The following is a 19,762-nucleotide window of genomic DNA, read 5'->3' on the forward strand; positions in this document are numbered from 1 at the left end:
TTGGCAGGCGCACATATGCGTGCACAAGCACGAATAGTTAAAGGATTACTGACACGAAAGTTTTGTGGGATATTTTTTCCCAGCTATTGGTGCCTACGAGACCACTAATCATAAAATGGCACGTTAGCAAATAATTACACCTCCATTTATTCGTGTAGGTTTCAGCTTCGGTGAAACGAACACCGAGGCAGCCGCCATGACGGGAAGGCGCATTTGACGTCACTGTTCATGTCGCACCACATCTGATGCCGGTGTGGGCGCGCGCGCATGCGCCAGAGCGGCCAGACCGGCCGTAGTCGCACGTGACGTCAGCCCAAAAACTGTGACGTGATGCGCAATGCGGTAAAGCGAGTGATAACAGCACCGCAGCCGCCTCGATACGCCACCGAAGCCGTAACGTCAGCCGTTTTGGTCGAAGCGCAGATGGCGTCATGAGCTTGCTCGATGGCGCGAATGAGCTTTCTCGTGCGCTCAAGTATTAAAATAGATTAAAAATAGCATGTCTCTAGAGCTGGCAAGGGCGCTCGGCCAAGCCTGTGAGTTACAATAACCGGAAGAAAATAAAAAGGTCGCAAAGGGACAGAATTATGATGTTAATGAGAGGACACACGAGCGCCAGTGGGCATGTGCCACCGTAAGCACCACGTCATTACCACGCCTAGCATGTACTGGCTGCCTATCATGCTGCAATTGTTCCGCAGATTTCATCGATACGATGCTTACAGCGATGAAATTTAACTGCCATCAACAGCAGATGTGAAATATTGCAGCGCACAAAAAACCAGCATATCCGTCCAACATTGCAATGTGATTGCTTGCACCCACTATATTATAAGGAGTGCTTAGGTGTGCCATTTACCACGCATGCTAGAAGGGCGCAGGTGGGAAATTGGAGTAACAGTATAAGAAAACTGATTACTTCGCATTTTCCTGTTGATACACTGAATTAACAAAGGAGTATGTGTGGTTCAACGCTCTTATAAAGTGCGAAACGGCAGGCCTTAAGAAACGTCAAATATCGGGGTGCACGTGGTATGGGCTGGAGACAGTTGTTCTTGTTACTCTATCGCCCGAAAAACAGGTACTCTCAGCCTAAGTTTCTACTGTAAAGAGAGGCCTTTGATGGACACAGCAAATACTACCACTTGACGCCGACAGATATTATTTAGGGTGAGTAAGGACCCCTTACACAGAGAGAAGTATAGTTGTTATTGCATCTACACATTTTTCACAACGCACCCCTTTGTTGTAGAACGCTTGTTCACAACAAGATGGGTTTAAATATTTTTATTTCTACTCGTCCCGTTGAGACTAGAGCGTTTGATATTATTTTGAAATGTTTTTTTTACATGAAGGTTGAAGAAAAAACATGCAGAACGTCAGTTGTCCTAGCCTCTTTGTCGAATTCCGAGTGTAAGGTTTCTCGCCGTGAGGAAACTGAAACCATTCAGGAACTCCGGCGGAACCTGGGAAGGAAAAAAAAAAGCACACACTTTTTAATAACGAACAGCAACATACCGAACCTACAAAGCTTGTTGTGTTGCCTTAAGGTAGGCGTTTGGTAAGCCTAACCCTTCCAAAGGCTGTATTACAAATATAATGGTTCATAAAAATTTATTTTAGTGCATTAGTTCTTTTTATTATTTTAGCGCATTAGTTCTTTCGGATTTAGGCGCCAACGACAGCGTTGTACAAATCCTGCTGTAGTGCCCTGCTATTAAAGATTTTGTACCACTCCAGAAGCTTTCAGGCGGGTCAAAAAGTTATATGAATCCACCTTCTTATGCTTCTAGTTTCTGTAATAATGAACGTGACCGAATATCTACAATGGAGAGGTTGGATAGGAAGTAAGGCGCATTCAAGAAACAAAAGGCACCCGAAATGCATTCTATTTTTTGGATACTTTCTACATTGGTCGTTAGAGAATGCTACGGCCATATATCCTTCAGAAAGCAAGCTCCAGTTGGACTTGAGAGGCAGGACGCGAAGGCAATATTGGCAAATTGAGTACTGATGACGTGACCTCAGTAAGCTGGAAGTGCGGCATGCGTTGGCGTTATTAAATCTTAAGTAGATACCCCACGGTCTAGAAACAGTACACACGCATAGTTTATGCCGCTTTTGTGCGCGTGTTTGTTTATTTCCAACGTAAAGAACATAAGTGGTAACGCGATGTCGTCACGGTGTTGGGAGCGACACGAACATTTCCGACACACTTTCTCTCTTACTTTCTGAGAGTGCGCGCTCTATTTCCCCGTGAAATTATCCATGAAACTCAGCACTATACTTTCATAATTGGTGATATTTTTGACAGTGCATTTTTAACGGACTGTGTGGGAAACTGATCCTTTCCTCTACTTACAACCTCTTTTTGTGTAAGGAAGTATATATAAATGCGACATGAACCATTCACGTCCTACACGCAGTGGTGAGGTTTCAAACCTTACTGAACACCCGAAAGCATACTCGAAAACATGTTGCCGCTTATAAAAAGGGCAGGAAACCTTTTCTCAACAGTGGGCTTGAGCATGAAATGCAAACATGGCCCTTTCTAAGCAGTATCGCAATAAACAAGCGACCAATTAAACAGGCTGGTTGATGGTGCGTCCATCTTTGGTTGAGCTAAGCAGGTGTCTTTGTTGCCGGAAAGAATTTTTTTCATTCTCCCAATAAAAACAATCAGCTATAAATCACCTGAGAGTTAAAAACCGTTGTTCGGCCATCGCATTAAGTGATGGTTCACCTCTGCACTTGTAGAACTGCCTATTTCGGAAAGTGTCCCAGGATGGTGAAACCTCTAAAATGTAATTTTAGTATTTGCAATGAGCAACCAGCGTTTGCTTTATACTTAAGTACCAACAGCCATTAAGAGCTGTTTGGAGCGGGATAGGAACTAAAATGACGATTTATTTCAAGACGACGGCTGAAATACACAACAAAATTACTGAGATTCTGCCAGTCATTTGGAATTAAAATGTCGTAGACATTACCCCGTCTCTTCAACGACAGCAATCGTTTATTAGTATCGGTTTTGAACTGCCTCTGGGATTTCATGAAACAGTGACGAAAAATGTGTGAAACCACTTGACTGATTGAGAGGCTACGAACAGATGCCCCGTTGATATCTTCTTGTCCTCACTTCAATGTTTCGCCTCCAAATAAATTACACACCATTTACATGCACACCTAGAAAGCACGAAAAGCCGCGCTCGTCCACCGCACACAGCAAGGGCAGAACAGAAAGAAAAATCCTGCGAGAATTATTTACCGGGCACCCGCCACTGAGAGCCGACAAAGTCATAGGTGGGCGCACATCTCTCTATGAACCATCTGCCCGACAGCCTGAAACCGACATGAACATACTGCTTCCCAAAATATCCGTGTAACCGCTTGTCAGAGACATTGATGATATGTCACTCGGCCTGAGCACAAATGTGTTGTAACAACGACCAAAGTGGCCAACGTGTAGACTGGGTTTGAAGCCTCCTTAAGTACAGCTGTCAACAGCTGCTGAGTGTAAAATCGAAATACGCCCGTTAAGTGACAAAGTGTTCAAAAGAAGACAGTCGACGCTCACTTTGGTCTTCTCTGTACGCACGACCTGGAAATTTCTAATAGTGTAGAGCAGAGACAACTTGACGGCCTGGAGAGCGAAACGCATCCCGACACAGTTGCGAGGTCCAGCTCCGAATGGCAGGTACGTGTAGGGCTGTATGGAGCTCATGTTCTCATCGTTGAACCTGCAAATAATTTACGGTTACAGCGCACCTGGCCTAGAAGTCTTCGTACCTTCTACAACGCTGCCTCTGAATAACTTGATCAATCTGTTACCTTTCCGGGTTGAAGCTGAACGGGTCGGCAAAGTATTGGGGGTCGTGGTGCATGGCATACACGGGAATGGCGACCAAATCGCCTTTCTTCAGTTTAACTCCAGTGTCTCCAAGAACGTAGTCATCGATCGTTGAGCGCTCAATTCTGAAAAAAATCACAATGTGCCGCCAGTACTTTTAAAGCTGTTCTGAGAGAGACTCCAAGTTGGCATTGTGACTTTCGGCCGTGTAACTACGTTAAAGAATTTTGCATCGCGGCTATACATTTTATAGCCCTTGTTTCGTCAATCCAATCAAGGCAGCTGTAAAGTTATTTGGATTCATGGCAGCGTACTGCATGGCCGTCTGTTGAATCAAGCCGGTGTAAATATCCGGCTAGAGTATTTTACGGTGCAAATATACTTCGATTTTAGGTGTCTCACCCATACATCAACACCTAATGTTATATGTTATTGCACATTACAAAGACCTACTAGCAACAGATGATGGCGGCAAGCTTATGTGCTTTTTTATCTGTCATGAGATGACTGTGAATGCAAAGAGCTTTTTTAGAAACAGTTCCCAAACAGCATATTACTCCATTATGCAGTTCTATTGCGTAACCTTGAAACTTTTCCCCGAAAACTGTTTGCTCTTTTTTGGTGTTTTGTCGAAATCGGGGCATGATTTGACTGCATAGAGGGCGTCACGCGTGCAATACTGCCGCCAGTAGATAGCTTCCTTCCAGTTGCACAAACAGTTCGATTCCTGGTGTAAAAAAAACCTCAACAAAAGCAAACCAGAGACTCGAGAAGATATCTGCTTCGGTGAGCAAAGTACCCAGTGCCACTCTATTTGCCTGTACAAATGAAGCAGTGAGATCGTCTGTCCGCACCGCGGCAGGGTCCTTTTAAATGGCCAAACTAAAAAATACAGGCCCCTGTTAGATAAGCCGCAAGCCGGCTAGGCAGATGTTAAGAGTCCTTTGGTGTCAAGCAAAAAAGCGACAGGCCTTTACCCACTTACACAAACATGGCTCAAGCCTACGCAAATTTTGACCAAATCGCTCAGGCACTCTTCTCAGGTGGTTTGAGAGCAAAAGCAGTGCACCTTCCCTCCAGCTCCCCCACCCCAATACTCATCCCAGTTTTCTTCACTTGCTATATTGATTGTGTGCCCCTTTATTTTGCTTCCTTTGTTCGTTGCCATTGGTAACCATTCGGAATGCCATTCGGAACTCTTTAATGGAAACCTACGAATGCGTACTATTCTGGCTTCATGGAATCAGCATGACACACCTGCCATATAGCAGTTATATGTCTCCAGACGAAGGGATAATGCATTCACCCTAAAAGTGCGTGAAAAGATTCTGTGCCCCGGGGAAATATACAGGAATGCTGATACTTTTTTCCCTGCACTTGTACGACCGTGTCCACAAGCCCACTAAAACTACTCGCAAAAAAACGCGCCAACAGAAGCCTCATCTTCCTCCGCGGTAGATGAAGAGCGGGCAATTCCATCTCTATGCACGGCTACTTTTCTTTCGCTTTATCATCAGGTGGGACATAACAGTACGGACGAGGGCGACCAGTCATCCTTCCCCAGTACTTTTCTGATGTTAGTCCTAACGTTGCGCATTAGGTTTTAACAACATTAACTGGTACCCGTAACTTGCGTTACACTGAGCTTCACCTTGCTTACTTGTCGTCGGCAACAGCGTTAGGGCTACCTACCTTTAGGCATACCACGGGCCATTGCCTGTAAAAAGCGGAGGTGCATTGGTTAAAGCTTACCCCAGGGTTTTCTCATTTCGTGCGTTCATCAAAACTCACACGCTGTTACATGTTCACAGGGTAACCCATACCGCAATGCTGCGCTGGTAAACTTTTTCCCCGCGACGCGATTTTCCGTTTTGTACATGCCCCTTAAGTGACAAAATCGTACCAGCGTAGCACTAAGCGCATATATTCGCTGATGCAGGAGCCGGAGATTAATGCCACTGATATTTCGTTTGTTTTGGCCCAAACAGCGGTCGCCGAATGCTGATCTCCACAATCTACGTAATTTTTGTAAAATCATAAACACGCATCGACGCGCGCCTTTATGAAAACATTGCATGGCTGATACAAGGACAGATCGGCAGATGACGTCGGTGTCTTTATAATTGACATTGCAGAAAACGACAAAAACTATAGTTCATCTCACAAGCTAGCTGCAGCACTGTGGAGGCTACATTGTTATCAATAGTGCGCCCACTGAGGGCGCCTAATCCGCCGTGAAGGGGGTCCTGAAAGGACACTCCCTTCTCCCCTCTCGGCAAGTGGCACCGCACGGCCCCGGCGCCTTTTGTCGCTTCCTTCGCGGTGAGTTAGGCGCCCTGAGGGGGACAACAATGTAGCCTCCACAGTGCTGAAGGTAGGTTGTGAGATGAACTATAGTTACAGGCTTTTTTTCCGGACAACTTGGCACTTGCGTACTACGAAGACCTCAATCATTAGACACCCAAAAAGTACCGAAAACATTGGTGACCATCCCGCCCTGTGAAAGTATAGTTTTGTGTCGCCACCAACACCAATGGTCATTTCTCATAGCGTGAGATTTGTTTGCACTGCGACGGTTCGCGGGCGCAGCCATTGTGTTGTTTGTGCGTTTTAGGCGGTCAACTCTGGTAGGCTTAGCTTGTCCTTCCTTCCTTGCGGCAGCGCACGACTGACGTCCTCCCGAAGGCGAACGAAAGATAACGCGTGGAAAAGCATCTCAGAGGCCATTTTGCTGAATATCCGCTATTGCTGTTAACAAACAACCAGTTCGAAGTTAATAGCGAGGCCGTAGAGGCGGCAATTTCGCAGCACTGATGAACGCCGATATTTCCGCCGTTGCTGACTTGTGTGCCTCAATGGCGGTACTCTGATACCTTATCTACTGACACTACACTCGGCTTCTCTGGCGGCAAATGCTGGGTCCTGTCAGCCTGAAGCATGCGCTGGGTGTTTTGGCCAAGAACTGCGCTATTTAGTGACACTGTTCCTGCCTAGCCTTCAAAGATAATCTCAAACATAATCTTTGCCAGGAACACATGGTGGGGGTGCAATTCTCGAAAGGCGCCATTGCATCCATAATGTGTTTTGGTGCTTGTGTTGAGGCTTCGTTAAACAAATTTGAGCTCTATGCTGTATGCATGATTAGCCTGACGCATGCGCTCAGCGTCTTAAGCAATTGGCACCTTGGCGCTTTTGCCCACGCAGATGAAACAGTTTGGGGTAGAGGTATAAAGCTTGGCTGTAATACTGGTCGAAATTTGTCTTGGCCACAAATCGATTGTCCAATCCATTACTCTAAACCTTTCCGCACCCTCACCAAAGATATACTGGTTTTACAACAGCTTCCCTACTTATTGGCTTTTGCAGAGTCGGAATAGATCATACAATATTTTCACCACAGATACACTGCTGCTCGCTGTCTTTCGACCAGGGGGCTATGTCTTGTAGCTGGAGGTAACCTCGTCGAGGGCATGGGGTGAAAGAACCTCCAAACTCTTTGGGAATATTTCACTTCGTTACTACCACCGCAAACGCCAAAGGCGCGGCCAATGTGGCTATCATTCTAGAAGCCCAGGTTGTCTTACCGTGTTGAGGGTGGATACATGCGAAGGGCCTCTGAGACGACGCAGTGTAGGTACTTCAGCTTCGTGACAACGTCCAGACCGGGATGTTCCCCCTTGAAGTTGAAGATACAAAAGAAATATGGGTGACAAATCATTCCAATGAAATGCACACTTAATTTCGTTTACAGTGTCCTCCCGCTTATAACAAACCTTAACTGGAACCTGGCGTTGGAGCCCGCTTGAATTCTGATAATGTGGTCACACCTTCAGTGTAACCATAGGCTATAGTGGTTTGGCTTCCCTACCGGCGTGTGTGGCATGCATCCATCAATTTTGCGGGAAATTTAAACGCCAGCCCCATTTGCATCGCAAAACGATCAAAAACGTGAACCAAACTCACTGGATCGTGCAAGTCTATATCTGGACCAATAAGCAGTCAATCATACACAAAGGAATTCAGCCAATCCACGGCACTGGAGCCCGGCTGTGCTTTACTGTGAACGAAAGGTGGACCTTCAAAACTAGCTGCACAGCAGTTGTTTGCCAATACCAAGCATACGATTTCTGGTGCTTTTCGTACTCTCTATTTGAGAATATTAAAACACTGGTGCCCATAGTTCCCATCGAGGGAGAAAACTGCAGCACCTTATTCCTCTCAAGGTGATTTTGTTTGAAACCCTATGCAGCTGCCAACGGCGGGGTTCTATCTGAAACACATCGTCTCCATTTTATGTTCCATTTGTTTTTGGTATGGTAAGGCACCATTTAGCAGATATATCTTCGTTTTACGTTTTGCAACAATAAAACAACGCTTTTTCGTACAACGGGACACTTAAGGTTCCACGTGGAAACAAAAAGCAACAGAAAGATTGCCTCGCGCTGGGGCGAGTGGCGGGTAAAGTACAAAAACAAATCACAAAGAAAAAGACTCTGGATCGCACAGTGCGTTTGAGGCAAGCCAATTGTCACGTTCGGGCGGTTTAAATCACCATTATCAGGCCCAGAAATTAAACACTACACAGAAATACCACACGGAACTGTTGCTCCCCAGTGGGATTCCCAGGAGAAATGCCTCATAGCATTTCTCCGTGCAGGAAGGCCTCATGGTGTTTGCATGAAGTTCCCATGGAGATTGGCATAGGGCGTTGCTCCCGGCAGCTCTGCCCCATGGCAATCATCTACGGAAGTCTCTGCTAACATCGAGCAGGATTCTTCAAATCTACACCGTGGACGCATGAACACCGGCTTTGAAGGAGCGTTTGAGAAGAAAAATGTAATTGAAAAAATGTCAATAGAAGACAAAAACAGACCGTTAAAGGCATGTTGGCATCGCCTAGCTTGCGCCAGGCTCAATGATCTGTCCACATGGAAACAGCCACGTGGCCGCATTGGTCTGAACAAAGCTTTCAAGGCAAGGACAGTGAAACTTGCAAGGCATACAGGTAAAAGGAAAAACCAGGTCACGCCTGGAGCGTCTAATAAAGAGCTCACCAAGAATCAGAACCTTGAGTAGCCCACCGTGCTCATAATGGCTCATGTGAGTAGCGACAAAATGCGGTTCTGAAGCGCTTCTGAATCCATTCTAGCTGAAGGGACCACGACGGGCTTAACCAATTCCCTTTTGCACTGGCAATGTTGAGCTTCGATGAAATTAGGGCGCGGCAGAGTTGAGTGAGACTAAGCATAATCGGCTGGTAAATTCACTGGTGATCCGGGAAATCACGACAAGATTGCGGAGGCAGGAACTGATCAGGTAGTTCGGATGCGAGTTGAAAAGTAGTTTTACGTTCATCATTCACCCAAATCACGCGCTACACTAGCGCGTTTTACGGGTTCACCAGCAAGAGAGTACGAAGAAATGAACGGGGCAGTCTCACGAGTATACGATATCACGGTAATTTTGGAGAAATCAGGCTTGAAATAGTTGCTGTCGCACAACGCGGAAACTGCGTTGATGCCATTTGCACCAAGACGCGATCGTCCGGTGAATTAGCCACGCGATAGAGCTTCATATCATCGGCATACCGAGAGAGCGGCCAGTGCATAATAACGGAGTGAATGTCACTTACAAAAATATTAAAGAGAAGATGGCCTAGGGTCGAGCCTTGAGGAACCCCTGAAATCATCGCGAAAGGCCGGGAGGAGATGCCTTTATGACAAACACAATAAGATTTGCGTTTTTAATGACTGTCGAACCACTGACAGAACTCACTGGATAGACCGTACACGGATAATTTCGAAGCAGTAAAGTATGATTAACAGTGTCGAAGGCATTGCTACAGTTCAAATATACTGTATTTACCTACCTTTTGGCGAGACAGCACTTGAGGGCCGATTTCGTTTAGAACACCTGCGAGATTTTATTCTCCTGACCTTTCGGGCACCCAGCGGTCTTGGTTACAGTGGATTAATGGACGCATCGCTGCTAGAAGGTAACGATGCCTGACTTTATCGAAGACTTTGGAAACGGAAGACAATGGGGACGCTGGCCTAGCCTATAGATTCCGGGGATAGTGGCTGTTCTGGACTATTGCAAAGGAAAAACAGCGTCTTATTTTGAGTCTCTAGGAAAATGTTTCTCAACAAGGGACATACGTATGATATGACAGAGCAAAGGTGCACAGACAACACAACAGCCTTTCACGATGACACAATAAATTCTGTCGCAACCCGCCGACCGTTTGGTTGGGAGTTAGCGGATAGCGGACACGACATCATTCGCGGTCATTGTAGGGACTTGCAATACTGCAGGCACTTGAGACTGGAAACCCAGTTCTCTGCCACTCTCGGAAGACTTCGAGTAGGTCAAAGAGAAATGACGTGCGAAACGTTCACGTCCGCCTCCCGGGTCAGGCAAAAATTAGTCACCATACTGAAGGGTTATGCTACCGCGTGTGTGACGTGTGCGGAACTTAATGTACCACCAGAATTCACGAGGGGAGTAGGTAGGAGATGATTTTTCACTAATACAGAGAAAGAGAATAAACTTTCTTTATTGAGAAAAAAATATAATGGAGTCCTCAAGGTGGTTTCCTTAGTCCAGGATACCTTGAGCTCGAGCAGCGTCCACAGCCCTCTCAACCAGCTGAAGCTGATCCTTGAGGGTGGAGCTGGACGAAGCTCTCTCCCAAAGCTCAAGAGTGGGATAGGTGGGCGGAGAAGTGGGGCTTGGTCGCAGCCTCCTACAATGAGATAGAGTGACCCGACTCCAAGCAGAAGCGGCACTGCTGGGGTACACAGATAGGGGCCAAAATGTGACTTCTGGTGGGGTGGGGGAAAGTGTTAGTTTGGAGGCCACGGAGTAGTCGCTCCAGCTTTCTCGAGAGTGACCATCGGGTGCTTGGTACGTGACCATCGGGTGCATGCGCTCAGGCTCAGTTTTGGTAACAGAGGCTTGGCGGGATAGCTCTCGAGCAAGGAGATTGGCGGTCTCGTTGCCCGGAACGTCGAGATGAGCGGGGGCCCAGATGATCTTGATGGAACGGTTCGGGGGGCGCTGTGCAAGAAGCTTGAGGGTTGTGCGGTGAATTCATCCATTGGAAAAATTGTGGCACACCTGCTGCGAGTCGGTGATGATGACAGTAGCTGTGGGTTTACTCAGGGCAAAGGCTATGGCCGCTTCCTCCGCTTGCAGTGGGTTGTGGTGTGATATAGTGAGACTGGTTTTGGGGGCGCTGTGCAAGAATCTTGAAGGTTGTGCGGTATATTCATCCATTGGCGAAATTTTGGCACGCCTGCTGCGAGTCGGTGATGATGACAGTAGCTGTGGTTTTACTCACGGCGAGGACTATGGCTGCTTTCTACGCTTGCACTGGGTTGTGGTGTGGTATAGTGAGACTGGTGGGGTGTTGTTTCTTCATGATTACAACAGCGGTCATGGCGTGAATCCCGGGGTGTGTGGCAACATCCATGTAGGCAGTGTCGGATTCGTTTCTGTATTTTCGCGGAATTGCTCTGGCTTTGGCCTCTCGTCTCGCCGCGTGGTGCACAGGGTGCATGTTGCGCGGTAGAGGGGGAACAATGAGGCATTGACGGATTGTGTGTGGTTTGCTTCTTAGGTGAGGAGGTGAATGTTAAGTGGGACTAAAGGTCCCAGGCGAGAGAGAATAGCTGTGCCCGCCTCTGTAGTTCCCAGTCGCACTATTTGGCTTGAGAGGTGGGCCTCGATTAATTCTTCTGCGGTGTTGTGGATGCCAAGCTTGAGGAGTCAGTCTGTGGATGTGCTCGCTGGGAGTCCGATGGCTTGCTTGTAGTCTTTCCGGATTATTGTGTCTACTTTCTTGAGGTCTGCCCCAGACAGAAGAGCGTACGGTATGGAGTAGCTGATCCGGAATATGATGAATGCTTGGACTAGTCCAAGCGTCTCCGCCGCCCCCATACCTCGCGTTTTGGAGGAAACGCGTCTCATCATGTGCGTTACTTTTTCGGAGGTGTGTTTCAGTTTGTTTATTAAAATGGATGATGTGTGGTCTCCTCGGAAAGTCATGCCAAGGATCTCGATGTGTTGAGATGGGGTGATGGTATGGCCATCCATGTGGATATTGATCGCCGGAAATCCAGGTTGCTCATTTTTAGGGGGGAGACCAATAGCAGTTCAGAATTCTGGGAAGCACAACTAAGACCGCACGATTGGGCGTAGCGGTTCACGACGTCCGCTGCCGTCTGCAATCGGTTCTCAATCTCCCCTATAGTTCCAGAGGAAGACCAGATGGTAATGTCGTCTGCATACAGGCCGTTCTGAATAATCGCCAGTCCCTGTAGCTTGCGAGAGAAGACGGGTCATTTTGAGCTTTAAAAAAGCCGTGGAATTAACGTCTTTTTCCCGAAGCGCGCCTTGTAGATGGTGAAGCAGCGATGCAATTAGGCTGTTTCTTGAGCAACATGTACATTATAGCGCGAATTGATTTTTGAAAATACTTTTTGGTGCGTTTATATTCCGGCTAGGATGCTTATTTTTTATATAACTATTATGAGTTATTATCATATCGTATCAGGTTTTTTCTTAATGCAATGGGCTTAAATAATTTCTGTACTCGTCGGTTTAAAATAGAAAAATGTGTAAAATGACATGTCGTCAACTTATAGGGGTCAGGGGCCTTGCACAGCCGCTCTCACAGCTTCTTGTCCCGCCTTCTCCTTAGAAGAAAATAAAGATGATGATGAAGAGGAAACGTAGTGGAGCGATTTCGCCGCTGTGGGATGAGCTGGTTCATAGCGTTTTGCACAGTTTTGGTTAGCTCTTGGACGGCCACCTCCACACAGGCTGAGTTGTAAACAGATGCCTAGTCAGAGTTGTCGAGAGGTTGGTAAAGGACATATAATCACGGCAAGCAAAGTCGTATCTTGAAACGGTAACGCTGCTGTCGCGCCACGGATACGTGAGCCGTAACTCCTAAAGGAGGGTGCCACACATCAACGGCCACAATGTAGTCTGGGAATTGATCAACAACGACAGAGCTGAAGTTTGTAAAAATAGTGTCTAGAACGTTCACAGCAGTGTTTTGATCCAAGAAAGCCGGCTGGATGCCGTTGAAAGAAAATAAATTAAACGAGTGAGCTGCTTTGGACTCTCCACATTTTTTTCTGCGGGGTACCACCAAGATCCTGAGACATTCACGTCCCCAAACAGAAGAATTCTATAGTTTTCCGATTTTAGTTTCGCGGGTAAACTCTGTAGGGCTGATGCAAACAAAGAATTTTGAAGAGCTGGATGGAGGTAGCACACGCCAAGAAAAACATTTTTCGCTCTTTTAACTTTCACCTCAACCTATAGGCATTGACTATACAGCTCGAGATCAGACCTTCTGACCCCGCAGAATGATTTCATCCGAACAATGAGGACTGCGCCTGCATTATCTTCCCCTGTCGCAACATAATTTCGGTGATTACGAAAAAGCGTGTATTCATCCGTAGAGTAGTCGGCAGAAACAGTCTGGTGGGGAAACCAGGTCCCCATATTGAAGCACGCATCGTAATTACTCAAGACGACGTAGTCATAAAAGGGCTTAGATTTTAGGGTTTAGGGCTTAGATTTAGGGCTTAGAACCAACGAACATTTTGATAGTAGATTGTGGAGCTGTATCAAGGATACAGCGCAACAACTTGTTGCGAACGGTCTTATTTATATTGATGCCTTACAGTGACCGATTCGGGCACTCACGTGTGTGGCGAAGCAGTCGTCCACCTCTTTTCGCAGCCTTTCTTGGACATCGGGATGAAGAGCGAGGAGATAGAGCGTGTAGGAGATGACACTCGAAGTCGTGTCTTGTCCAGCGAGGAAGAACAGTACGCACTGCGCCATTGCCTCTTCCTCGCTGAGGGCTGCGAAAAGTACAAGCAATGCGATCGCTTACGTTGTAGTGTTTTGCTTGTTGCAAAATAACTCACTGAGAGCTCGTTATTGCTCACCATGGATTCTCGGTGGATTTGAAGATGCTCTTACAGGATGCTTATTGAGTTCATAAATAAAACGAATACTGGAGCGTCAGTCGGCATTTTTTTTTGTGTGGCAGTCTTAAATTGCTCTTTTTGAACTTGGAAAGCAACAACCACTTTATATCCATGTTGAAACGATTCCGCATCATTGTTGCCGGCTTTGTATTCAGACCCATATACAAATGTAACGTAAGACGTTGGCAAAACGCTGATATCTTAAACTTCGCCAAACCCAGCTTAGGTGAAAGTTTAAAGTAACTTGGGTGCCTGAAATTAAAAGTACAAATTATTGTGGCTGTTTTTTTGAGGATCTGTAGTAACAGTGTGTATTTTAATGATAGCTTTCACAGTTACCGACCGGTTCTGGTTTATTCCTAGGTATTTTTGTTTCGTAGTCATTTGCACGACATATAATTCTCCGTGGCTAGACGTCCCAGCTGGGCCTTATCCTATTTATCCCAAACATAGTGGTCCCTTCATTATTAATTGCGTACGGCCTCTCACAACCATTGTATTAGCAAAAGAACTTATTCATCAGCTCCGAAACCCGCCAAGAACAAGTTGCCGCACGGAAATGGCGACAGTCATACAGCTTATACAAATTGACTGCTTATTTAAACGAAGTTTGCGTTAAAAGTGGTGTCAGCATGATTCTAACGCGGCAATGTTGTGAATGAACCAAACTTGCATTTTGTCTTCATGGCCCCTTTAAGACGACTAGGACGACGAGTTTAACCACTGATAAATGGTGTCGCGCGCTCCGGCGGACACGCTTCAGGAGTCCAAACTACTCCCATTGGAACGCTGCTGACGCGTCAGCCTACGTTATACTGGCGGCGTTGGTCGATGTTATTCGGAACATAAAAAATTGCGTGATATACTAAGTGACGTCATTTTTATCGTAGCTCAGATAAACGCGGAACCACATCCTATTCTCCAGAGATCATTTCTTCTGAACGCCCTTCTGCGGTAAAATTCAGTTATTGTCGTTTAGGGACGTTATTCCTCAGATGTCAACGGGCCTGTTCATTGACTTCTTCTGGAAGGATTAACCACGAACCAAATTGAGTACATTTGCAGGAAGACAAAACATCCGTACTCTTGTTCGAAGAAAAGGAAGTGTCCGGCTTCAGGTCCACGCCGAGGTTGAACAGCTTGTCGTCCCGGTCACAGCTGTTTTCGGAGGCTGCTGTTAGGCTTCCTTCCTTGGCGTTCATCATCAGCTGTAGGAAGTCTTCATGGCGCTAATGAGTGAAACCGTTTCGTTACGCACGTAACAGTGAGAGTGAAACTTTAAACGTAATGTTGAATCAAAGATGCATAGCAGAAAAAACAAACTGCACGAAAGTCTGCGGACACGAAGAGGCACCTGAAGGGGCCGACATCCAACTGCTGATCGTAGGAGCGTCCAAGCTTCTGTTATTTTATAAAATGAAAAAAAAAAAACGCCCGTAAATTACTATGGTGGTTGTCTAAGATATGCAAAGATTAGTGTATCGCTTGTGGATTCAAAGGGAAATGGCAACACAAGAGGGCACTGCGGATAGTCGAGACTCAGTGCGTCACATCAAGAAAGACGATGCACCATAGTTTCTTGCTGCTTTGCTGTGAGCCACGTCACCGGGGAACTAGCTCTTGCTTATAGCGCAACTGTAGTCATTGGCGTAGCTAAAAAAAACGTCAGCATTTTCTGTCCTAATCGAAGTTAATCTTAATTCACGTAAGCATTTCCTACCAGACCACTGGTTTAGAAAACACTTTTTACCTTCCGCCTCTGTCGGAAACGTGCGGAAAGAAAACGTGAGCAAAGGAGAAATAAAAGCAAAAAAGTGGCGCGAACACAGTTGCACAATAATAGAACACACTATGTTTTCTTGCTTGTACTACGCCTTTCACACTGCCATAAAGTTTCCTGAAAGGTGCAAAGTAAATGTGGCCCCTCTACCAACCCAGAGCAGTGCGCAAGCCTGCTGACCAGCGCGAGTCTTAAAGGTGAGAAGAGCGTGGTTGCCGGCGCGCGTCTGGCAGCTAGAGTGCAAGGATTCCTGGGCTCAGAAGTCCTCCCACCGCCGAGCGGCCATAAAAATGTCCCCGATTCACAACGAAAATTTTCATCATCATCATCACCATCACCATCTACCCCGTGATGGTTGCCAAACCATGCCCTATCCCGATAAGGAAACCCAGCCGGTGTTCTTCAGGCAGCATGTAAATCGTTTCGCAGATTGTATGCACACCATGGTTTACGGCATACAGCATATCCAACTTATACCAAATCCGGTTTTAACGAAATCCCGGTTATAACGAACAAGTCTTCGTTTCCTTTTAACGTTTGTATATACATAGATTTTATGTTCAGATATAGCGAAAAACGGATAAAACGAACTGATTTCCGTTTCCCGATGTGTTCTTTATAAGCAGGCTGGACTGTACCACGAAGTTGCAACCTATGTGATACTGGACTGACAGGTGGATGCCTCAATTACCAGGTACAGGAGCTCCGATTTGAAATATGCGGCAAATACAGTGCCCCGGGGGGATGAATTATGTATTAGGATGCGTGTGTACTATGTATTATGCGTGAATTATGTATTAAGATGCGGCACAACTGGAGGAAACAAGGTTCCTGAAGCTTGCCCCAGATGAAACCGACAGAGGTGCTACAAAAACCTACCAACTATACAAATTTTTAATTAATGTTCGATAAAGGAAATAATTTTTTCCATAGTTTTCGGTACCCATTGTAACAGTTCACATTCGCACCGTTTTTCTGGTTGAATTCATTTCATTGACGTACAGGACTGTTAGTGAAGCTTTGACAATAAAATTGCTTGCGTGCTCTAAAACCAACACTTCTACGTCAGTGCCTGTCTGTCTTTTGGTGTTGGGGGTTTTCTCACCTGTTTATTTTAATGGTATTCAATTTGTTTTCAAGATAAGGAAAAACGTCGCACCAGAATCATCCTACATTGGAAGGGTACTCACGGATTTCTTATCTTGTCTGCTTTCGATAATGTTCTGGCAGATCTGTTTGAAGTACAGGAAAATTTCAGTGTTGAAAGCCCGAAGTTTGAGTAACTTTGCAATGGTGGGAAACAGGACTGAAACAAATAAAGAAAAAAATTTAAACGTCACTTCGAAGCAGTATATACTATTTTTAGTTAAAGTACAGCATCCCCCAACTAGTCTAAAACGCCGATGGGGACATAACAACCAATAATTATGTTTGAAGAGTGCATGCCATCGCTGAATTTATTTGGGGCCAGGCGGTTGCGGTTCGGGAAGAAATAGAAACTTCCTTACGCTGAGCCGGTGAAATGTGAGCCTTAACATATGCTTCGAGAACTCGTTTAAGATTATTGGTGATCGTTAGCAGAGATGAGTGTTTAATTTCTTACGCTTATCTAATCGATATAGCTTAAACGTTGTTCTCTCATAATTATAAACACCTGAAGTAGAAAATAGATAAACGCATGCCTCTGAATAATTATGCCGCAAGGACTCATTTGATTTCACCGTAATTGTCTCAATAATTGTCTCAATAACCATAATTGTTTCACCATAATTACCTTAGAGCGTTAGGACGGCGGAATGAACAAGGACTGAGCTGTCTTAATGAGCAATGTTGCGACACGAGCAAATACGAGGAAGCGTTCGTGCTAGTTTTCAGGCGGCAGTTCTTTCCTGAAACCGTATACCTTCCAAATAGGTTTGGATTATGCGATATATTTTACTGCCTGCCGGCTTTCGTTTCTTACCTGCCATGTTACACCTGCCAACTCCTCGGTCACCTTTGGTGGAGTGTTACAGAATTTGTGCCCTCAGTCGCCACGAAAAAAACAAATTTCAATGCCACATGGTCTCACGAGAGCCTCCTATGAATTTCCACGCCCCAGTCTCAGAGCCAAGCGCGCAGCACCCTTGCAGAAGCAGTCAAATCCTTCGTGCTTGAACACCTTAAGATAAGCTTTGTTCCTTAAAGGAGCCATGAAGACAAAATACAAGTTGGGTTTATTAGAAAGACTGCTTAGTCCCGATAACAATGATACCAATATCATCGCAATCTTGGTTTGTGCGATTGGCGGCCGCCTAACTGACCTGTCGCGACGACACATGACTGAACGTCTGTAATGGGACCTCTAGTTCCATTTGATCGCATCACTTGAATGCTAACGTGCAGTTAACGCACTGAAAATTATATTTTATTGTTGGCCCGTATGACGTCATTCTTGCTCAAAACACGTCACTGTGGTGCAAAATTTCAATTTTTAAATACTTCTTGCTTTTTTTTCTTTAAAAAATCATCTTTTGTGGTTCTAATGCAGCTGAGTGAGATACTGAATCCTAGTTCTTTCAAATTAAACGAAGTTGTATTTTCTCTTCATGGCTCCTTTAAGGGCGTTTGATAAACTCCTTGTTTAAAGGGCGACGGGGAGTTGTAGTCCCTTTCAAGAGGACTGTGATTTGGGCGAGTTGGTGAAAGTTCATGATTGACAATCCAGCGCGCGAAAACACGGCACGGCACGGTCCTGTCTAACTCTCGTTCTTTTTGTGCCGTGTTTTCGCGCGCTGGATTGTCAATCATGTAGTCACTTTATAGCATGTTCTGCCGATTACAAGATGCATTTGCGCCCAGCGATAATATCTCACTGTTTTGAGACAGCAGGAATGCGGCCTTTTCTGAAACGTTTTACAAATAATAATGAGAGAGAATATTTATATTACATTGTTACAATTTTTACCATTCAGGCGTTCTGGTGTATCATCTTTTGACCTGTTTGCGTTAAATAGAAATTTATATTTTGTGGATTATATCCAGCCTTGTTTTCGTGAAGTAGTAGTATTTGTACATAATGAGTTTAGTTTAAAGGAACAACCTATTCAGTCGTTCCTACTTTTGAGTGTCTGTGCGTGCTTGCCCATTTTGAAAGTCCTCGTGTCTGTTTCTTCTATTGTCTGCTTTACCGTACTTCCATAAAATAACCTTATAACAATGTTTTTTTTTTCTCCTCGTGCTTTACCATCAATTAAAACACACTGAAGGCGGGGAAACTTTTTTAGCTAACAAATCACGTGTTTCGTACCTTTCTCCCCATTCACTCGATGACCAACAATGAATTCTTTTTAGACAAATACAAAATTAAGCCTTCCAATTCTCCCTTGTATTTACAATACTCCAACCTACCGAAATTACACAACTCCCTCTTGAAGGAATACTGACACGAAATTTCAAAGCTGAATAACTATTTAAAACCTTATTTTGTATATGAAGACATCTCCCCGAAATTTTCAACAGTAACCCCTCAGTATAACATAATTCAGATCAATTTTTATCATGGCACAAGCGAGAAAGCTCAGAATGGACACCCTTTCGACATCTGAATTACTGCGACCTGTTGAGCGTCGAGCCCCAAACCGCCGACGTCAGAGCGCCCGTGATGTAGCAAGGCGCTGGCTTCTATTGTCGTGTGCGGCTCCGCCTTGGTTATAACGCCACAGTTTTGAGACAATTAAGCGCCATGCTTCTCAGGTTTGTGCTACTACGGCCGGTCTGGACGCGCTCGCTGGCTCACTCTAGTGCGCGTGGTAGCACACGCCTGGGAAGCATGACGCCAAGAACGCCGTCCTGGTATGGCGACGGTTGCAGTGTTCGTTTCACCGAAACTGAGACTGGCACGAATAAACGTGGCTGTAAACAATTAAGTATGCATACGTGGACCATTTAAAGTGTCATTCGGTGCGAACAAGGCTGGCAGGCACCCATGGCAGCGACAAAAACGCAACACAAAAATTTAGTGTCATTACTACTTTAAGCTTAAGTGTCCCGTTAAAATAATTGGCCGCCTATCCGCTCCTTTCATTGCAAATGACGAAGAGAGACGATCTTTCGTCGACATTTGCGAAATAAATGCCT

The 19,762-nt window shown here is 45.5% G+C and overlaps 1 protein-coding gene across 1 annotated transcript in view; it reads right to left on the reverse strand.

Annotated features, from left to right (window-relative positions):
* Positions 1-1,182: 1,182 nt before the first annotated feature.
* Positions 1,183-19,762, reverse strand: part of LOC144178993 (cytochrome P450 3A11-like) — a 33,783-nt gene continuing 15,203 nt past the window's right edge. The window contains exons 8-14 of the mRNA XM_077707153.1: positions 16,834-16,949; positions 14,948-15,092; positions 13,574-13,734; positions 7,435-7,526; positions 3,832-3,975; positions 3,578-3,740; positions 1,183-1,466 (exon numbers count right to left, since the gene is read on the reverse strand). Of these exons, the coding sequence (XP_077563279.1) occupies positions 1,389-1,466; positions 3,578-3,740; positions 3,832-3,975; positions 7,435-7,526; positions 13,574-13,734; positions 14,948-15,092; positions 16,834-16,949 (899 nt within the window). The 3' untranslated portion in view covers positions 1,183-1,388. The remainder of the gene's footprint in view (positions 1,467-3,577; positions 3,741-3,831; positions 3,976-7,434; positions 7,527-13,573; positions 13,735-14,947; positions 15,093-16,833; positions 16,950-19,762) is intronic.

The sequence above is a fragment of the Haemaphysalis longicornis genome, unplaced genomic scaffold, assembly GCF_048455015.1.
Source record: "Haemaphysalis longicornis isolate Haplotype H1 unplaced genomic scaffold, Haemaphysalis longicornis Haplotype H1 scaffold_4, whole genome shotgun sequence".
NCBI classification, from domain to species: Eukaryota; Metazoa; Arthropoda; class Arachnida; order Ixodida; family Ixodidae; genus Haemaphysalis; species Haemaphysalis longicornis.